Source organism: Diaphorina citri, unplaced genomic scaffold (genome assembly GCF_000475195.1).
Source record: "Diaphorina citri unplaced genomic scaffold, Diaci psyllid genome assembly version 1.1 scaffold43, whole genome shotgun sequence".
Taxonomy (NCBI): Eukaryota; Metazoa; Arthropoda; class Insecta; order Hemiptera; family Psyllidae; genus Diaphorina; species Diaphorina citri.
Window position 1 is genome coordinate 251,751 of NW_007377480.1, and position 14,038 is coordinate 265,788.

Below are 14,038 nucleotides of genomic sequence, written 5' to 3' on the forward strand. Positions count from 1 at the left end.
TCTCAGATTCGTGTTAGCGATCGTAATGGTAGATTGGTACATAAATTTCCTGTTCGACATTTTCATTTTCAGCCCTCCTCAAAGATGTCCCCAAGTCCCCGTACGAAATGCTCCCGTTTCCCGAGAAAGATTCCGCCCGAATGGCTATGTAAACGCTGCGCCGCTTTGGTCTGGCGCACTACCGTGCTCTCAGATTCGTGTTAGCGATTGTAATGGTAGATTGGTACATAAATTTCCTGTTCGACATTTTCAGCCCTCCTCAAAGATGTCCCCAAGTCCCCGTACGAAATGCTCCCGTTTCCCGAGAAAGATTCCGCCCGAATGGCTATGTACGCTTCCTTGGATTTCAAAGGACTCTACACAGCCCTCGTTCAGTTGTTAGATATAGCCCCCATCATACAGTTTGGAATGGTAGGATCCAAACAAGGGTAACTACGAAAAACGTGTTAATTACTTTTTTCAAGGTCACTTTGATCGTTTTTTTTTTTCACGGACACTATCGAACCTTTCTGCAAGCGTTAGGTGCCCTGTGGCTAAAGGTTCCTGAGAACCGCGAACTCCTTTTTAGTTTTTTCACGGTAAAGGTGTGTCCACACATAGTCGACCTACCGTCAATCGATGTCGACTGAACCGACCACACTGCCTCGACAATATAGATTTACCTCGTCGATCGACGGCCGGTCGACTATGTTTGGACACAGCTGTGTATGTGAAAAAAAATCTGCACCATCATTACCTTTTTTACTCGCCAGATGGAGTTGCATCGCGTGGAGAAACATACGGGAATTCATACCACAGTTTGGACACAGGGGTACGTATTTAGTTCTATTCATTTTATTGCATGTGCGGAGTAAGGCGATAAGAGCTTAAGGTCCGAAATCCCTACGTTCTAGAACCCTAGAACTCTAGGCCAATGTAAAACATCACATACTAGGTATATCATGTACATACGAGTTAGAAACAGAGGTATACCACCTAACTAACTTTGTAAATTGTATTATTTTACAGTTCTTTTTTCGGAGTTTTGACCTCATATTTTTTTATTTTTCACAACTTTTTACATAGGAATCGACCATTTATTAATAATATTTTACCCATTTGCAACTGCTCCATTGTGAGGAAGAACAATCATTAGATTAAAATTCCTCCTCCTCATCTTTCCGTTCCATACTTTCATTTGGATTGAGAAGTGTGGGGAACAGCTTGTGGGTGGATGTGATTATTATCTACCCCAGTATAATATCCTACCTTTCACCATTACATTTTAACAAATCGGTTTTAAAGTGAGAAATATTACCTCTCTCTCAAAGAGGTTGAATTTTTCCGTTTTTTTTTTTTTTTCACGGACACTATCGAACCTCTCTGCAAGCGTTAGGTGCCCTGTGGCTAAAGGTTCCTGAGAACCGCGAACTCCTTTTTAGTTTTTTCACGGTAAAGGTGTGTCCACACATAGTCGACTTACCGTCAATCGATGTCGACTGAACCGACCACATTGCCTTGACAACATAGACTTACCTCATCAATCGACGGCCGGTCGACTATGTTTGGACACAGCTGTATATGTGAAAAAAAATCTGCACCATCATTACCTTTTTTACTCGCCAGATGGAGTTGCATCGCGTGGAGAAACATACGGGAATTCATACCAATTGTATTATTTTTAATAAAAATCCATATAGGTCTTGGAAATCTTGGAAACTGGCAACATTCGTTTTCAATGAGGATTGCTTGGTTAATGGTTACTTACCATTACCTATTGGACCACCATAGTCATTTAGTCATTTCTGAATCTCATTCCAGAGTTTGGTGACGAGCTCCTGCAATCTTACCATTACCTATTGGACCACCATAGTCATTTAGTCATTTCTGAATCTCATTCCAGAGTTTGGTGACGAGCTCCTGCAATGTCTGGGCTGTCTGATGCCATTCCTCGAAGGAGAACAACTGGAAGGTTTGCCCTATCTCACAGCCTCCCTCCTTTCCGTGCTCCCAGAGTATCTCCATCAAGATGTCATCAATACCCTATGCTTCTACATCATCCCCTTCACCATAAGTAAGTAAACAAAGAACAATATAAGATTCACTAGGAATAAATTGACCAAAGTGTGCATCAAATTATGACAAAATCAACAGATGGGTTTCATATATATTTTTGATTTTGTTTCAAGTTTCGGTCCAAACGTTTGATTTTAGATGACCTTTTGTCGGCATAGGTACTTTCAAAAAGTTCCTTTTCTACTTTCCAATGCAGAACTATGTGCATGCCTAAATTTTAGACACGATGTTATTACTTTATTTATGTACGTGCCGTTTTGATTGATTACAGCAAGAAAATACGAAAACCGCGATCACTTTGCTCATCAATCAGTATCCGGTCTCATTATGATTATATTTGAGTTTTCCAAAGACACCGGTAAGTATCAGTTTAGTTATTAATTCATACCGTAGTGTCGCAAGATATATGCCGTATGCTCATCTCCATGATGTCGGCACCTTGGATGCAATATCACGTGTGTACGCAGAAGATGGACTGTCCGATATGCGAGGCTTGCATCGTGTGGCATCAGCTGTCCTTGGAATTGGTGGAGTATGTCACCCAGGAGCACCCTGCCCATCCGCCTGATGTAAGTGCTGACGTTCCTTCCTGGAAAGAATAGAATATAATTTGTTTATACTGCTCTAGTAATCCCTTTGTCCTAGTAATCTAAATAGAATAGTGCAATAATATACCTTTTCTTTACAGCTCAAGTAGTATTCATAAGTCCATTTACCTCATCAAAAAATAAAAAGATTCATAGAATAGTGTGTGTTTTACAATTGCAAGTGCATTAGCCGTAGAAAAATCCATGCAAAATACAAGAGTATCACTTCGCGGCTTAGGAAAAGGGTACCATTAATCGTTTTACTCCGCCTGAGGTGTGATGATCAGAGTAACAGGAAGGTCCAAATACGTAAATACATCCATCATTTTGAAGGAATGTTTACCATTGCCAATATTAAAATTTCAATGTTAAGCCGTAGAAAAATCCATGCAAAATACAAGAGTATCACTTCGCGGCTTAGGAAAAGGGTACCGTTAATCGTTCTACTCCGCCTGAGGTGTGATGAGCAATGGGTATATCAGAGTAACAGGAAGGTCCAAATACGTAAATACATCCATCATTTTGAAGGAATGTTTACCATTGCCAATATTAAAATTTCAATGTTTGATTCTGCAAATAATAACGGTATGTGAAAATACTTTTTGACCTTTCGTAGATTATTTTTTGGACTTCTTTAAGATAAATCAAAACTAATAAATGCCTATTGCCTATTACGGACCTACTCGTATGTGTCCGTCGCAAGAACATTTAAACAAAGAACACTGAAAAACTTGGAGGTGTTATTCAGGAAAATGGATGTGAGATTTAGAAATAATTGTGAATTTTTCTGTAACATTACCTAGTACATGTTCACTATGAAGACCTTTCATTGTATGGGTCGGATCAGTAAAAGAATTGAAATTTGGACTGTATAAAGTACCCATTAGAGGCAGATATTTTGTGAATATTATTGAATTAAATAAATTTTACGAGGATTTACCTAACTTATCTATTGTACATTTGTTTTCACGCAGATAAAGAAAAGGTCTACAACAGGCAATACTCGGCACCAATTTTACCAAAAAGGAAATTGTCACGATTTGGTTTAGGTGTGTTTCTTTCCAATTCAACTTGGAACTTTTATTGACATTATTAATAGTTTTATTTAAGTCAATTTTATAATTAGCTTAGAAATTAGATTTACATTTTATTCCCTAACAAACGTATTTGCTTTAGATAGGATGTTTCAACTTATTTTGACATTCTCTTTAATACCTGTACCATTGATTATACCTACATAGACTTAGAAATACACTTGAGTATTATTGGACCTTGAAAAACGTTTCAATGTTTTCAGGCCCCCGAGGAAGAGGTCGACATTGATGATGGAACGTCCAAACGGAGTCCTCCCGAAAACGAGAAGAAATGCGCCGAAAACAAGCCGGATGTTGTCATGAGCATTCCCAACATGATGGAAATGAACACCGTTGGAGGCATTCTGGTTAATATGCCTCACGTAATTACACACGGACACATATACATTTCCCCCTTTCTTCCTGTTGTCTTTTGGTCGTTTCTCTCCTAGTTAGGACTTTCCGTCTGGTCTATTGTAGAAAAGTATCCCTTAGATTCCCTTGTGTTTTTGTCCAATACCTTCATGATCTTTAATTTAAAGAGCTAGAAAACTGTCTCTTAGATTTCCTTGTGTCTTTATCTAATACCTTCGTGTATGTAGACCGTCCCTTGGTATTCCCTTACTTTCCTTTGTTGTTTGTATTGTAGTCTGTCGTCTGTCCCTTTCAACTTTCATTAACATGTAGCATATAGCCTACACCTTTGATTGATGTGTAGAGTGTCCCTTAGATTCTCTATAGTAGAAGAAACCTTCAATTTATTTGTAAATTTTTCCTCAAACACTTTCAATTTCCAATTTCCCTTAGATTCTCCAATTTGTGTATTAGGAAGCCCATTTTTTCTTGAAAAAATAGGTGAATAATACACCTGAGTCTCTACCCATGTGTAGTTATATTTTACTAGGTAAATAAGAGACACTTACATAATTCAAATTATACCATTAGTGCCTTCCAATACATAAATAAAATGTACTCCCGTTCCTCAAGTTAAAGAAGCTAGAAATTTACCTGGATACGCTTTCAGTGTAGTTATTATTCAAACGCAACTATTCCCACGAGAAGTTTGGCCATTGCACAAAGTATTTAGAACCTAAAGCTGTGTCCACCCATAGTTGACAGCCGTCGATCGATGCCAAACTATGTGTAGACACAGCTTAGACAGTACCAACATTGTAGTTTTATTAGATACCTACTATAGTAGACAAGTATTTACTTAGTGCCTAGTACCTACCATTTAGTTTTTTGACAGTACCGAATAATACCTATTATTCTTAGATGTATTTATTAGTCCTAATTCTGTAGGTAAGTGTCATTTGTACAATTAGTTTCCTCTAAAAACAAATGTGCAAAGACAGGAAGACCCAACCCGGACATTGGACAATAAGACAGGTAATTTTGTATGATTTTGACAGTTTGAACCTACGAAGCAAGACACAAATCAAGAAAACCCATCATACTTTGAGGATGGGCAGAACATAGAAAGTCACCCAACCTAAATAAGTACGTACCTACTCTTTGCTAATAATGTTTTACCTTGGCATGCTCTTTTAGTTTCGAAATTCGAACGTTAATTTTTCTTTAATTTATTGGAGTGTGATGCATGTGTGATTAATTTTGTTCACAATATTTGTCGATGTCGGCTAGGATTAGTTACTTAGTGACAGCTAACTACGTATGTATATAGTCTTTTGTGATATAATTGCTCCCTCTTCCATGAAAAAGATGTAAAACTACGAATGTTTTTAGGATCTACCCAACACAAAGGAGTCCAACATTCTTTACTTCCTACTACAAAGTCTTCACTTGTTTGTTCTGCATGGTGATGCTCTGAGCAAAGCTATGAAGGATCACAAAGGTTTTGTAGTTTGGTGTCAAGAAAATCTCATCATTAAAAAGTAAGTACATATTTAAATTTGTGTGAGTAGTCCAAATTATTGAACTGTAGCTTTTTGACAAAATTCATCTCTGTTGAGAATTGAACTCGAGGTCTTCAACGTGAAAGTTTTGGTTGGTATGATAAGCATTGAGCTGCGGAAGGGTAAATTGTTTATATCAAGATTATTAAGTAGGTAAATAATCCGGTGCTTCAAATAAACCCTGCCTGTGTTATCTATGTACATAGCTTTTATCGCATAGAGCAAGATTTACGTATTATCTTTTAGGAAAATCTTTTCCAAACTTTCTCAAACTAACTTTTTCTCTCCAGTTTATGGGATTTGTGCAATGCGGAACACTCACACATTTGTGAGGTGGGCGTACCCATCCTTCTGCACTGCATCAGTCTTGAGTATGGATCCGATGTCTTCTGGAAAATCATCCAAGAAGAGTTTCATCATACCGACTGGAAAGTTCGCTTTACGGCAGGTAGGCAAAAGTCCCAAATGAAAATTAGTTGATGTGTTGATATAAATTAGTATTTTCTTTGTGTATCAAATGTCAATCTGAAAATAACTACCTACTTGGTCTGCGCCGTATAATATTTCTAGTGTTGATATAAATTAGTATTTTCTTTGTGTATCAAATGTCAATCTGAAAATAACTACCTACTTGGTCTGCGCCGTATAACGTATAATATCTCTAGTAAGGCTGTCAAACTTTCTTGACTTGGCTAAGCGGAGCGCTACCGCGCTCCTCTTTGGCGACCATTTAATAGATTCCATCATCCTTTATTGCACCATTCACCATTTAACTTGTCTCCATGTATTGTGTTTTCAGTGGAAAGAGTGACGGTGATTGCAAGGTTCATGGATTCCACACCTCTGAAGACTGACAAAGTCCTGCAGGCAGCCCTGGCCAATGTTTTCTGTCACCTCATATCTAGCATGGATGACATTAGTCCTTATGTGGCACAACGGGCTACTCTGTATCTAGGAACTATACATGATACCGCACTCAAAGTAAGTGGACTTGGACATTTTATTTTTTGGGCCTTTCATAATTTACCTTTAGGGGTAATATTGATCGCTGCCAAATAAGAAATTTCGCGACAAAAATGCCAAATAAGATGTCATGGTAAAATGACCTAGTATCAAAATATCCGACATAGGCAGCGTCGACAACAATAGTGACAAAAACATTGCACCTTTTAGTAGATTACTCAACTACATAGTATTGGAATTATAAGGATTATTGCTTGTTGCCAGTTCTCAGTACAGATGTTGAAATTTGCAAAACTTGACTCATCTTTCTTTCTTCTAGTCTTTGGTGATTATTTCTAGTAAGGTTGTCAAACTTTGACTTGGCTGAGCGGAGCGCTACCGCGCTCCTTAATAGTAATTTTTCCAAAAATATTTTTTCATCGATTTTTCCTTTTTTTCTATTCTTTGGCGACCAATTAATAGATTCCATCATCCTTTATTGCACCATTCACCATTTAACTTGTCTCCATGTATTGTGTTTTCAGTGGAAAGAGTGACGGTGATTGCAAGGTTCATGGATTCCACACCTCTGAAGACTGACAAAGTCCTGCAGGCAGCCCTGGCCAATGTTTTCTGTCACCTCATATCTAGCATGGATGACATTAGTCCTTATGTGGCACAACGGGCTACTCTGTATCTAGGAACCATACATGATACCGCACTCAAAGTAAGTGGACTTGGACATTTTTTTTTTTTTTTTGGGGCCTTTCATAATTTACCTTTAGGGGTAATATTGATCGCTGCCAAATAAGAAATTTCGCGACAAAAATGCCAAATAAGATGTCATGGTAAAATGACCTAGTATCAAAATATCCGACATAGGCAGCGTCGACAACAATAGTGACAAAAACATTTCACCTTTTAGTAGATTACTCAACTACATAGTATTGGAATTAAAAGGATTATTGCTTGTTGCCAGTTCTCAGTACAGATGTTGAAATTTGCAAAACTTGACTCATCTTTCTTTCTTCTAGTCTTTGGTGATGTGTCTCGAATCGCAATTTGACAATGTGATCATTGATCGTCCAATGGTACTTCAATCGCTGTATCAACTCCATAATGCCCTCAGTGATCGGAAAATTATCTCGTGGGAATTTTTCTTGAATCGATTTGATACATTGTTTCTGGAGGCTCAAATCAATGCTGACAGATCCGCTGATATTTCATATTTGAGAGGTAAGATAAATATTTTTTTCATAATTTAAATTTACTCTGTATCTTTTTTAAATGTTTCTGTGAAAATATAATATATTCTTGTTTGTAAAACCCAAATTAATGTGGTAAATACTTTAATATTAATTTGATATTTGTCTCATTTATTATCTTTTAGATCTCTTGAATTTGGACTTCACAAATGAACTCTTCGTCAAGAAAGTAAATCGGATCCAAGACAATATATTCTTGTTTGTAAAACCCAAATTAATGTGGTAAATCCTTTAATATTAATTTCATATTTGTCTCATTTATTATCTTTTAGATCTCTTGAATTTGGACTTCACAAATGAACTCTTCGTCAAGAAAGTAAATCGGATCCAAGAAGCCTTGTCAACGCAATCATCAGACTCACACCTGGCGAAAACTTTGAATGCCAGTTTTGGACACAAATGGCCCTACAAAAGGACAATGTCCGCTCCAGCTTCAATTCTTACGAGGCAAGATTTGAGCAAAGGTAAGTTTTCAACTGGTACTGATGTAAACGAAATCGAAGTCAGTTAATTAAATTAAATGTTTAACATATTACTAGATAGAGCTAAAGATGACAACAGGAAATTTAGATGATATGGAACAAAGGTAATTTTTTTGTGCAGAATCCGTCATCAGTAACAAATAAAAACCTTAAGAAAACGTACTTCATTTTTTCCCTGAACATATCTATCAGCCAAAGAGAAATTCACTCCTCAATGTTTCAATATGGGTCTTTTTTTAACCACTTTTTGGAGAAGTTGGAGAAGTTATAGAGAGAGTGTTCCATCATCAGAGTGTTCCATCAAATCCATCATAGAACTAGATTTACTAGCTATTAAGACAGCATAGTTAGATAGAATGATACATGTTTGTTTTCGTGTTCTTTTCTCATTTTCTTTGTCTTATTTTCCTTGTTTTGGTTTTACTTTCTGCTTTGTGTGTGATATTTTCTTCCTTTGCATCAAACTGAAGACTCTCAATCGCCTCGCAGTACTGTAGGGGCAAGCATATTGTTTCCAATGTTTAGAGTGCCCCCGCCTTCCGGTGTCGATTCTGCAAATAATAACGGTATGTGAAAATACTTTTTGACCTTTCGTAGATTATTTTTTGGACTTTTTTAGGATAAATCAAAACTAATAAATGCCTATTGCCTATTACGGACCTACTCGTATGTGTCCGTCGCAAGAACATTTAAACAAAGAACACTGAAAAACTTGGCGGTGTTATTCAGGAAAATGGATGTGAGATTTCATGTTCACTATGAAGACCTTTCATTGTATGGGTCGGATCAGTAAAAGAATTGAAATTTGGACTGTATAAAGTGCCCATTAGAGGCAGATATTTTGTGAATATTATTGAATTAAATAAATTGTACGAGAATTTGCCTAACTTATCTATTGTACATTTGTTTTCACGCAGATAAAGAAAAGGTCTACAACAGGCAATACTCGGCACCAATTTTACCAAAAAGGAAATTGTCACGATTTGGTTTAGGTGTGTTTCTTTTCCAATTCAACTTGGAACTTTTATTGACATTATTAATAGTTTTATTTAAGTCAATTTTATAATTAGCTTAGAAATTAGATTTACATTCCACATGAGTGGGAAAAGGCAAAGAAGAAGAAGCCTGTGGAGGCACTCACTTTGAGGCAATTACTAGAAAGACAAATGGTCCTCAGAACTTATCTTTCAAAAATATTTATGGATTTACAAATCGTTATTGAACTTTCAGGTTACAGGACAAATCGTCACCAAAAGAGCCAGCAACGCTGACACCTAAAGAGAAAAATATTCCTGACTTGTCTATTTCAATGGACATTTATCCTCCGTGGCAAATATCAGCCATTCCCAAACCTAGCAAGAACTTGGTGCCCCCTCCCACACCATCTGGTGAACGGTTGACACCCGCTGGAATGTTGAAGCCTGGTATGTGTGCAATTATATACATTATAGTATGACAGTATGAGTGAGTCTGTTACTACTCACAGTTACAGGTTTAAGAGCAAACATCACGTACCCTTTCTGATCTAATACTATTAGACATACACATGTAAATTATACAAACAGACAATATAAGTAGGTATTGCTCAACATGCAGGTAGGTATCTTGTGAGTACGTTCTAAAGTTGAGTGAGTCTGTTACTACTCACAGTTACAGGTTTAAGAGCAAACATCACGTACCCTTTCTGATCTAATACTATTAGAGACATACACATGTAAATTATACAAACAGACAATATAAGTAGGTATTGCTCAACATGCAGGTAGCTATCTTGTGAGTACGTTCTAAAGTTTATTTGCTTTAGATGGGATGTTTCAACTATTTTTGACATTCTCTTTAATACCTGTACCATTGATTATACCTACATAGACTTAGAAATACACTTGAGTATTATTGGACCTTGAAAAACGTATTGTATCTAATACTGAAAGTTAAAGTAATATACATAGAAAAACATAGAATGATACCTACGTACATTACATAGTTATTAGTTTAATAGAGTTGATTGTATTCCGTAGATAAATAATTTTAATTATGTAAAATTGCTTATTGAATTTTTATATTCCTATCAAATTTGCGTTCTAAAGTTAAGATGTTTCACAAATTAGGAAAGAGTTAATTACAACTATTTTTGTTTTCTATGGTTTCAGGTGTTGGTCAAAGTAAAAGCATTTCTCCCAAAACTTTCCAATATGACGAGCCATGGGGTTCTCCCGACTCACCACTTTCCCGGATGGATATCCACATGCTTCATTCTCCTATGAGTTCTTTTGATTCATATTCTCAGTGTGAACCCTCTCCGACACAAAGTGTCACTCAATTAGAACTTCCTGTCCAGGAGAGACTCCTCCCCATTGGTATCAGCTCCGCAAATACAAGTACAACTGAAGGAATGAAAAATTTGGTTCAGCATATTACAGAGGATCAAATTTGTGTATTAGGAAGCCCATTTTTTCTTGAAAAAATAGGTGAATAATACCTGAGTCTCTACTCATGTGTAGTTATATTTTACTAGGTAAATAAGAGACACTTACATAATTCAAATTATACCATTAGTGCCTTCCAATGCATAAATAAAATGTACTCCCGTTCAAGTTAAAGAAGCTAGAAATTTACCTGGATACGCTTTCAGTGTAGTTATTATTCAAACGCAACTATTCCCACGAGAAGTTTGGCCATTGCACAAAGTATTTAGAACCTAAAGCTGTGTCCACCCATAGTTGACAGCCGTCGATCCCTTAGATTCCCATACAAGTCTTACAACCTTACAACACATTATGTGCACTATTTAGATTACCTAGGTCTCAAAACGTTGCTGATGACTACAGATGAGTATTGTAGAAAACTTTTATGTTGTGATCTAGTGAATCTTTTCTAAGTAAGGTTTTTCAGTAGAGACGCAACAGTAGTTATATTCCATGTGTTATTGCTTCACAGATAATGACGAATGAGTTCTTTTGATTCATATTCTCAGTGTGAACCCTCTCCGACACAAAGTGTCACTCAATTAGAACTTCCTGTTCAGGAGAGACTCCTCCCCATTGGTATCAGCTCCGCAAATACAAGTACAACTGAAGGAATGAAAAATTTGGTTCAGCATATTACAGAGGGGCCGTCGATCGATGCCGACTATGTGTAGACACAGCTTAGACAATACCAACATTGTAGTTTTATTAGATACCTACTATAGTAGACAAGTATTTACTTAGTGCCTAGTACCTACCATTTAGTTTTTTGACAGTACCAAATAATACCTATTATTCTTAGATGTATTTACCAGTCTTATTTCTATAGTGTCATTTGTACAATTAGTTTGATCTAAAATCAAATGTGCTAAGACAGGAAGACCCAACCTGGACAATAAGATAGGTAAGTTCCTATGATTTTGACAGTTTGAACGAAGCAAGACACAAATCAAGGAAACCCATCATAATTACTTTGAGGATGGGCAGAACATGGAAAGTCACCCAACCTAAGTAAGTAGGTACGTACCTACTCTTTGCTAATAATGTTTTACCTTGGCATGCTCTTCTAGTTTCGAAATTCGAACGTTAATTTTTCTATAATTTATTGGAGTGTGGATGCATGTGTGATTAATTTTGTTTGAATAACTAGGGACCTTTAAATCAAAATATTTATTTAATAATTGTGTTTCAACTCACTAATAAAGTGCTTAAATGAACTGATAGGTCCAAGGTGCAAACGGTACAGCGGAAGTGTGGAAGTATCGACTATGTATGTCCGAACAATCAAATGTTGGATCGAGGGTCTTCTTGAACCATTTTCCAAGATTTTAAGCTATAGTATTCAGTATCAGCAGCTGAAATATAATTACCTTATTGATCTATGTTATCTATGTAATCGAGGATTTGCATTTAATCGAGAACGTGAGAAGTTAATGCTGACACGCGTAGTAGTTAAGGTCTTCTTGAACCATTTTCCAAGATTTTAAGCTATAGTATTCAGTATCAGCAGCTGAAATATAACTACCTTATTGATCTATGTTATCTATGTAATCGAGGATTTGCATTTAATCGAGAACGTGAGAAGTTAATGCTGACACGCGTAGTAGTTATTGAATTGGTTCAAGCTTTGAAATTCAAAACAACCATCACATGTGCCAATTTCTTCATGTTGATTAGTTTTGTTCTGCAAGATATTGGAGGAGTTTTACCACCCAGCATAGCAGAAGATGAGAATCTAGACATAAGCAGTGTTCCCTATTATACGACAGGAGCGTCTGAGTGTATGAAAAACCATGTCCAAGATGTTCTGGACTTTCTGAGTGAGTTGAATATATCATTCAAACTGAAATACATTGGGGTCGAATTGAATGAAGATACTGTGATAGGAACATTGAAGTCTGCTATTGCTCAATATGTGATACTTGAGATTGCACGAAATAATTCTCGAGATGCAAGGGCTGTGTCTAAATATCTTCCTTGGTTATACAACGTGCAGAAAGAAACCAAAGACCTCTCGGAATGTCTCGTCCATATAAGATTATTAAGTTGGCTTCTGATCGGTGCTTTGACACAATCTTGTCTTCAAAACACTTCTTGCCTCCCAATACCACAGGACACAGCTTGTTATGTGGCCGATCATATTCATACAATTCTGGGATGTTATATCGACCACGTGAACTCTGGTACTGTGTTTCCTATGAATACACTTTACCATGTGTTTGTTCTTTGTCAACTTTGGACAGTCTACATCGAACATGCATCTTCTTTCAATCTCCCAAACACAGAGGCCCATGCACTCACCATGTCCATACTGTTTGACTTTTGGGGGAAAGTGACCAACGACATATTAACTCTCCTTAGTGTGTCGAAAGAGGTGGCATCCATTGTCAACTTCTACTTCGTTAATCTTCTGGAGACTCTCTATGCATGCAATGCATCATTATTGGCCAGGTTAATACCAATTTGGACTCCCATTTTGTTCTCACACAACCTGCAACTTTCCATGAGTCTTAGTGTGAAATTGCAAGAATGTCGTAACTTTACCCCTAAAGCAGCTCTTTCTCATCAAAGTATCAATAATAATTCTATTTTGAAATGGTTGAGGAAGTTACAATTTCAGCTAGGCCAGAATGAATGTTACCAGTCACAGCAAGATCAGGATGCACTGATTTGCGAGGAAGACTCGCCTGTTGAAGAAGAAAACGAGTGACAGCATGGATTAGATATTCATACCCTGTATATCTAATTTATTTACTCGTATTATTCAATTTCATCAATATCTTTAGTTTATTATTAAATAAATATTATTTAAAGTAGATAATGACTTATAATTATAATGAATATTATCGTACCTCGTAGAAAAGGTATTATCCTTACATGAAATTGTTGTTAAATTATTATTTATTTGATAGGTCAACTATAGTGTGTATCCCACATCTATGTCCAATTGTTCAAGAATGACACGATGAGTAATCTAATCTCGTCCCGTGTGCATCTTGATAATAAACTCAATGGATTACAGAAAAAAAAAAAAAATCAATAAAACTGATGTCAGATAACCACATCAGAAGAAAAAAGTAAAAATATAAAGAACACAAAATAATATTACTTATATACCCAAGACAAGTGGGTACATAAACATGCTTCACTGAAATGTTTATTAGAAAGTAGGTAGGTACTACATTACGTTATACAGCGTATACTACAATTTTAGTATAGGTGATTCCTACCGTGAAATGTACCCGAATTAAAA

At 36.5% G+C, this 14,038-nt stretch overlaps 1 protein-coding gene across 1 annotated transcript in view; it reads left to right on the forward strand.

The window, feature by feature from the left end:
- LOC103514401 (protein unc-79 homolog) overlaps positions 1 to 13,634 on the forward strand; it is a 28,545-nt gene extending 14,911 nt beyond the window's left edge. The window contains exons 8-22 of the mRNA XM_026827065.1: positions 1,606 to 1,651; positions 2,449 to 2,624; positions 3,940 to 4,143; positions 5,462 to 5,610; positions 5,922 to 6,079; positions 6,431 to 6,612; positions 7,608 to 7,809; positions 8,111 to 8,302; positions 8,791 to 8,886; positions 9,238 to 9,373; positions 9,551 to 9,744; positions 10,471 to 10,585; positions 11,273 to 11,455; positions 11,667 to 11,689; positions 12,243 to 13,634. Of these exons, the coding sequence (XP_026682866.1) occupies positions 1,606 to 1,651; positions 2,449 to 2,624; positions 3,940 to 4,143; positions 5,462 to 5,610; positions 5,922 to 6,079; positions 6,431 to 6,612; positions 7,608 to 7,809; positions 8,111 to 8,302; positions 8,791 to 8,886; positions 9,238 to 9,373; positions 9,551 to 9,744; positions 10,471 to 10,585; positions 11,273 to 11,455; positions 11,667 to 11,689; positions 12,243 to 13,495 (3,309 nt within the window). The 3' untranslated portion in view covers positions 13,496 to 13,634. The remainder of the gene's footprint in view (positions 1 to 1,605; positions 1,652 to 2,448; positions 2,625 to 3,939; positions 4,144 to 5,461; positions 5,611 to 5,921; positions 6,080 to 6,430; positions 6,613 to 7,607; positions 7,810 to 8,110; positions 8,303 to 8,790; positions 8,887 to 9,237; positions 9,374 to 9,550; positions 9,745 to 10,470; positions 10,586 to 11,272; positions 11,456 to 11,666; positions 11,690 to 12,242) is intronic.
- Positions 13,635 to 14,038: the final 404 nt, after the last annotated feature.